The sequence below is a fragment of the Hyaena hyaena genome, unplaced genomic scaffold (assembly GCF_003009895.1).
Source record: "Hyaena hyaena isolate Hyena2069 unplaced genomic scaffold, ASM300989v1 scaffold_106, whole genome shotgun sequence".
In the NCBI taxonomy this organism is placed as follows: domain Eukaryota; kingdom Metazoa; phylum Chordata; class Mammalia; order Carnivora; family Hyaenidae; genus Hyaena; species Hyaena hyaena.
In genome coordinates this window covers 456,916-464,641 of record NW_024080738.1, presented here as the reverse complement: position 1 = coordinate 464,641, position 7,726 = coordinate 456,916, and the positions used below count along the sequence as shown (strand labels likewise).

General features: G+C 42.2%; 1 protein-coding gene across 2 annotated transcripts in view; it reads right to left on the bottom strand.

Moving 5' to 3' along the window:
- Window positions 1-300: 300 nt before the first annotated feature.
- The window catches only part of RNASEH2B (ribonuclease H2 subunit B), a 58,684-nt gene continuing 51,258 nt past the window's right edge, over window positions 301-7,726 (bottom strand). The window contains exons 9-11 of one of the 2 annotated variants that reach the window (XM_039236106.1): window positions 6,777-6,819; window positions 2,452-2,532; window positions 301-739 (exon numbers count right to left, since the gene is read on the bottom strand). In XM_039236106.1, the coding sequence (XP_039092037.1) occupies window positions 632-739; window positions 2,452-2,532; window positions 6,777-6,819 (232 nt within the window). In that variant the 3' untranslated portion in view covers window positions 301-631. The remainder of the gene's footprint in view (window positions 740-2,451; window positions 2,533-6,776; window positions 6,820-7,726) is intronic. The other variant, XM_039236108.1, reaches the window with a different exon arrangement.

Genomic DNA, 7,726 nt, shown 5'->3' with positions numbered 1-7,726 from the left:
GATTATAAAATTAATAATTCCTTAAAAAAACTATTATAAAAACACGTGCCATATTATCTCCAGGTAACGTCAAGGTGAGAGATTAGAATTTTAATTTTATACCCTTCTCCATTTTCTGCAGAGAACATGTACTCATAAGATAGAAAGTATTAAAAGATGTACCAAAAACTAAAAGCTTTCAGAAACTAGCAGTTTCTCTGATAGCTCTGTTATCTGAATTCTCTTGGTACGCTGAAAATCATACGGCTATAGCGACCAAGTGGCAAAGTTGCATAAAATAACAGGCATACACTCAAATACTGTCACATGTCCATTTATTGAGGAAACTGTGATGCTAGCTACAGATTAACTCTATTCACTTGATGACTTTTCAGGATGTCAAACAAGACTCTGAAGGCCACAGGCCATGAAGTAACCCAATTACTTTCCCATATTTTGTTCAGAAACACAAAAATCAAATGCCAAGAAATGTTCGACTCTGAAAATTGGCCTAATTTATTTTATTTATTTTTTTTTCAAAAGGTGGTAATTAAGGGTTAGGAGGTAGAGGGCATGGAGGAAGGACAAAAACTGAACATATAAAAGGCAAATATTTTTTTGCTAGATTTCATTTTCAAAGTTTCAAGTCTTTTCAATTTTTTTTTTTATTTTTTGCGGCAAAAAAGGAATCGATACTTTTCATCCCACTCTTGTCAACTTTCGCCAAAGCCTTCTGAGCCGCAGTCATTTTGCTATTTTTCTGTTAAGGAAAATAAGAGAACAATTGTTACAAATGCACATTTATGAATCATACCTGCAAATCCAACAAGACCATGCATGTCTCAAGGTTCATTAAGAGAAGTATTTGCTGGTAACATGCTTCATAAGGGAATGATTATTATTATTTTTTAAAGTTCTGATTTCTATTCAGAATTCAGACCTAAGACATAAAATATGTTAAAAGAAGCAGGAGACAAAACGGCCGCCTTCTAAGGAGTGGAACGTTACAACCAATGGTTTCCTTTAGGGGAATAATTCTGGAGGGTGTTTTAAGTGCAATCACAACACCAACAAAGGAACTGACAGAGGCTGCGATTGTCAGCTGAGGAATTACAGCCTGGTATTATGGCACGATGAATAATTCACAACAATTTACTGCTGGAGTTTATTCACAGGCTCTCCGGGAAACCAAGGCCAGCACTATATTATATTCAAAAGATAACCTGTACTGGAGAGCAAACCGGACCATCAGGATATCCCCGCACCACCCCCCACCAGGTTTCCTACAACAAAGAACTTATCAAAAAGCTGACTTCTCTCTTTCTCTGGTCACTGTTGTTTTGTTCTGTTCTGTTCTGTTTTGTTTTGCAACGTCCTGGAAGGAGCACTAACAGAAGGTAAATAGTAGCCGATTATCCTCGAGTGCATCACAGCCTCGCCAGCAGAAGCATATGTGATGGGAAGCAGTGAAGGAAAAAACTCCCGAGTCTCCCTGTGAACTGTGAGATAGTCACTGACAGAGAACCTTTTAAGGGCACAGCGTATGATCTCTGAAACCTTGTTTCTCATGTTCTATCATTTATATTTTAGGAGGCTTATTTTCTGATGGGATGGTGAAAAGTGGCAGTTAGCCCCTGTATTTAACAGACATCCTGGTCCAGCCCCTCATTTCCCTGGGGGCGGTGCCCAAGTAGGTACAACAGAAAGCAGCAGTTTCGAGGGTGGGGCGGAAGCAGTTCTCACAGAGAAAGCCAAAACCAGCCCTGCGTACAGAAGCCATTGAGATGACTAGCTATCTTGCCAGATTTCAGCTTGGGTTCTCTGCAGACATCACATGCCCAGATGAATTACATGTAGATTAAAGGGAAAAATTATAAACAAAGACTAAACTCTAAGGCAGGGGGTTAAATGTTAAAATCTAGGTGGAAGTTAATTTATCTTGGGATGTGCAAGGTCTTAAGCATAAAAAGAATGAGAAAAATCACAAGGAGAAACAATTCCTATTATATAATCCTCAGGAAAACTTAAAACTGTTAAAAAAAAACTCAACAAAACAATAAACACAAATTAGAAAATTATTTGTACCTTATTTAATGTTAGTAATTAATAATTTCGGTCATCATCATAAGTTCTGAGAAGTTTCCAGGCAGTCAGAGTTGACAAAAAATGACCTTGGAAGCCCCCTCCCTTTGTGCCCCCCTACCCTTAATATACAGCAAAGGGTAGGCATGCTCTTGCTAAGCATACTGCCTTGGTTTGTAACAAGTCTTCGTGACTTGACATATTCATTGTCATTCACAATTTTGAATTAATTAGTGAGTCGCAGAAATGCAAGTTAATAATCCTTCATGGTTAAAACTAAAACCACAATCAAGCATGCAATCATTCTTGCATGCTTGCAAGAATGCAACGTGCTCATGCAGGATCACCTTCTGGATGCAAGAATATGCCACTACCACTGGACACACGTACCTTTTCGGTCTTCCAATCTTTCCTGTTAAACTTAGTGTAATCTTCCTTTGCTTCTACAGGCTCGTCAGATAACTTTACTTTCTGCAATGTTAGAGCAGTGAAGTGGTGTCACGTCACCTCGACACATCAATCCATTTTTATGAAAACAACCAGGTCAAGCTGGACCCACATCAATCCAAATGGAACAGCAGACCCTGCAAAGGGCTTACTTTGAATTTTGTCAATTATCTGGGGAATGAAGCCATACGTCCCTTCTGAGAAGCAGCCTTGGTGATGGGGGGTCATGATCAGGTGAGCCCATGACCCAGCCCGTTGGGCCGCCTAGTGGTACTGATCACATATTGTGTATGTACCAGGACCAGGAGGCATCTAGGTGACTGCTGATTCCAGGAGAGTCTAAGGGGGTAAAGGCAGGCACAGAAGTCAAGGATAAGAATTTCCTTTAAGGGGGCCAGGTGTCCAGCCAGAACCCCCCTGGGATGGTATAATGTCCAGTGAGGAATAAGGCACACCATTATTCTGTCATTACCATTTTTGTATAGCTTCACGTTCTTACCTCCTTTCAATTCAACTATCTCATTTTGTTCACACAAGGACAACCTTGCAAAGCACACAGCCAGCAGAAGAAGGAAGCACAGAGAGGTTAAACAAATGGTTAAGGCCACCGAGCAGAGGACAAGGGCTGAGATCTCCATTTCTGAACAAGTGCTCTTTCCATGAGGCCCAGTGCAACCAAGCCCACCTCTACTTCATGTTGTCACCATCAACGGGAGCCATTGCCTCAAGGAATGGGAGAATCTTGTCAAGAGACAGACTGTGGCCTTAATGTTCCCATTATAGAAGGAATGTGACACATTTACTGTGTAAAAGGTGCACAACCGGGCAGGTAAGTCTTGATGATTAACACAGAGAACTGACTGCACAGTGACAACAACCTGGTCTTCTATAGATCTTCAGGTTGTGGAGATAGATACCTGGTGGGCAAGACCCTACGTGACTCTTCCCTAGGAAATGCAGATTCGTTCCCAGCTTCCCTCCTCATAGCCCAGCTTTTGCTAAACAAAGACCTGCAGAGCTAGGGCGAAAAGATGCCCCAGCACATGTATGAAACCCAAGGGAATAAAACATTGTTTAGAAAGGCTTCATTCTAAACAATGTGCGGGAGGCGGGGGGCCCCCGGAAATCTGTAACATCATGTGGCACTTTAAAAAAATGGGGGAATACTGGAAATCCATAAGGTCAAATCTTCGCTTGGGCACACCGCAATCTCTAAGAAGGGGACCTTCAAAAGAAAAAGACTAGCTTATCACGAATGAACTACCTACCAGCAAAGTATGAACTTAAGAATAAATGTCTCTACTTAAATTAAGATCAGTAAAGGGTGTTTAGGTGATGCATTATTTTCACGAGAAAAGTCTCTTCAGCCAGGAGAGTGGAATTCAAGGGAATAATGGGAAAGGCTCTGATTACTGCAAACTGCAAAAAACTTAACATTATAAGGTGGTTGGCTTCCCTTCTCGGTCGCAAAATGTTCTACTACAGGTGTCATTATAAACCCTTGGGCGTATTTACTTTTCCCTGAAAAGGAAGTCAAATGAAAAAGGTTCAAGACAAGAGTTTAAGATGAAAAGTGCTTCCTTATAAATATAAAATGCTTCATAAGATGATGGACTTGTCCTGGTGTTTAACTGGCTCACTACCAAGCAAGACACCGGTTATCAGTGCTTATAATAATAGAAACTGATTGTGGAAGGCTCTGCGCGGAACTTTCTTGAATGTTATTCACAGCACACGTTGAACACATTTGAAAGAATCATAGTTACACTTATCGGAATTTTTGTTATTTAAAAGACCAAATCACTATAGATTTGGGGGAGCGTTTCAGAAGAAATAGAAAAAGGGCTCAGAAAGACAGTAACAAAGGGTATGACTAAGTGGGTACAGTTCTGGAAAGAGGGGCACAAATAGCAGAATACCGCAGAGACCCATGCTAGGATGGTCTGATTCTTACGAATGAGCTGCAAGAAGGAACTCGGGAGCCTTTCCCATCGACTGCACTCAGCTCAGCTGCCCGCGATAAATTCAGATGATGGAGGGGGTGACGGGCGGAAGCCAAGCTTCAACATAGGCAAACCCGTGACAGTAAGAAAATGATGCAAAACATATTAAGGATGACAGGCTTCGTGCTATCATTACAGGCAGATACGAAGATACCTAATAGCCACTGGAACATATTTCCTGAAAACGGTCAACTCTGTTACTGGAAAAATCAATCAAATCCTGGACGCGGACAAGAGGCCAGCAGAAGACATTATCCGACGCGCGTTGAAACTGTGCTACGCCATCCGGTGCAGTTTGCACTCTGTACGCTGCAGCCCCGGGAAGACACCACAGGCCGGGGGACCTCAGAGAGCAGCTGAACAGTCCGGGAGATGAGGCTGAGATTTAGGGGAAACAGGATTGGGAGATCTAAATCGGGGCTTGGCAAACTGCCTCCAGGCGGAGCCGCGCAGGCTGCCTGTTTTGATAAATGAAGTTTGGCTGGAATGCAGCCGCCCGCCTTCGTTTAGGAAGTTTCGGAACTGTCCGTGGCTGTGCCTGCGCTACCACAGCAGGGCTGAGCAGCCGTGACAGAAAGCAGCTGCTGCAGGAAGCCTCAAGAATTCGCTGTCTGGACTTCGCAGAGTAAGTCCGCTGACCTCCGGTCTAAATCATAAGTGATGAATGACATCACACACGATTTAAACTTTGGAAATTAAAATAGGAAAACAGAAAACCGGGTTGAAAGTAAACATATGAAATGCATTACCCGGGACGGTATCAGAGGCCAGAACGTTCAAGAACAGGCTTAGATCTGTTCACGGATGATCTCTACGTTACTACGGAAGACAGGTATTTGGGAGGAAGAAAGAGGCTTAGGTTTTGGAAGGAGAGATATAAGAAAGAAACAAATACGCCGTCTTCTTAGTTACAGCAAGGCAATCATGCCTCTGTCCCCCGGAGCTACTTACTGTCAGAGATTAACTACCAGAGTGGAAGAAGTGTGGGTCCTGACCTAGAATGACCTTAGCAGCTGACCTCTGCCCAGTGCTATTCCTCCAGAGAAAAGGATGCCCCTCCTCTGATAATCTGCTGAAAATGGCCCATAGCTACCGCTGATGCACTTTAAATCTGTCCTTTTCTAAAAGTCAAAGGAATGACTTTTGTCCTTCAAACAGGACATGATACAAAAAAGAGAAACAAAAAAAAAAAAAAACCCAAGCACATTGGCCATCTTGAAGGGCAGGAAAAAGGAAAGTTCTTTAACGTCCGTGACGTGTCCACTTTACATTCTCAAGGCATCCCTTATTCTGCGGGCAGGAGAATGACCTCACTGACAAGCTGGTACGTGTGTTTATTTCCCTGTCTCTGAGCAGCGCCCACTTGTCTGAGATCAGGCCTGGACTGGGGGACGCCGCAGTGTGCCGTCAGGTGTGGCTCATGGCTGCCTTCTCCAGTCTCCGTATCTGGGAGACAAAAACAAGCCGCGGCCCACGGAGCAGGGGAGCGGTGGGTGGCGGTCGGAGAACAGCTGGAAGAGGAAGGGTTTGTGTAATACAGATCGTGTTGATCATTTCAAGCACGGAAGAAAAAAAAAAGTTTGGCTATTCTTGCTCAAAGGATTCTTTGTGTTACAAAAATCATGCTCTGTTCACTTCTGTGCCAGTAACAATTAGATCTGGCAAAGTGAGTTTAAGTTATACACGGAGTCTTGCTGATGATTAAGAAAGTTAATTACAGGATCTGGCTAACTCAAGAAGATTGAACTTTCTTTATGTATCTACAAGATTTCTATGTAGGTATCTGGCCAAGAGCAACTCTTATCTGTTTTTCATAGCACTTTATTTACCTTTCAGGTAAAATCTACAGAAATAAAAAATGCCGATGGACAGCTCATTATAGTCTTCAATTCACACAACATCAGTCCATGCAAGGTGGATTTAGAAAGCTTTAAAATGGAGGTGCCTGGGTGGTTCAGTCGGTTAAGCGTCTGACTCTTGATCTCGGCTCAGGTCATGATCTCACAGTTTGTGAGTTTGAGCCCCATGTCAGGCTCTGCACTGATGGTATGGAGCCTGCTTAGGATTCTCTCTCTCTGTCTCTCTTTCTCTCTCTCTATCTCCCTCCCTCTCTCTCTGCTCCTCCCCTGCTTGTGCTCTCTCCCTCTCAAAATAAATAAACTTTTAAAAAAAGCTTTAAAATGTATTAGAACAAACTAAACTTATGTGGTAAAAATGAAATATTTTTCCAAGTGTCCCAAAGATAGCTTAGAGACAGCTCCTTACCTTTGATGGAGGGTTTGGCAATGAAGCTGAAGGTTCTGGAAGCCTAGGAGTGAAAAATAAGAATCAGAGGCATGGTTTTTCATAGACGAGCAAACAGAGACTGGGCCAACTTAGGATGAGCAAGTCCCCCTTTTATGGAATAGCTTCACCTCTGTGTATCTAACTGTACAAATACCTCAGTGTAAGGAATGAAATTTCTCTAAATGAAGAAATCTTCATTCTCTTTGTAGAGTAATTGTCTGAACTAAAAAACAAAATTAGAACTCATTGTTGAAATGGAATTGCTTTACTTTAGCCTCTAGAAATTTGCATTTGGCATTGTAGTATTTTTTTCTTCAAAAATGATGAATGCAGCACATATTTGAAAGTGAAAAATTATTTTAACTGTTGACAAAAAGTCACACAAGCTTTACTTTCCTTCAGTTAAAGAGAAGTTTAATTGACCTCTCTCCCCAAATCTTTAAACACTTCAGAGTAAAGAAAGGAATCTAAAAAATAATGGGCGTACAGAGATATAGGTCTCTAATGAGACAAACAGGCACTGAGAAACCCAGGGAAATATTAAACAGAAAGATAGGGTTATTGATTTAAAGCAGGTTTTCCAACCACTTTAACTACTGTAGAAACCAGTTTCCACTGTTTTTTTTTTAAACGTTTATTTATTTATTTATTTTTTAAAATATTTTTATTTTATTTCTAGGATAGAGAGAGACAGCGTGAACAGGGGAGGGTCAGAGAGAGAGGGAGTCACAGACTGAAACAGGCTCCAGGCTCTGAGCTGGCAGTCAGCACAGCACAGAGCCCGACGCGGGGCTCGAACCCACGAACCGCGAGATCATGACCTAAGCGAAAGTCGGACGCTTAACCGACCAAGCCACCCAGGCGCCCCTAAACGTTTATTTATTTTTGAGAGAGATGGAGACAACACGAGTGGGGAAGGGGCAGAGACA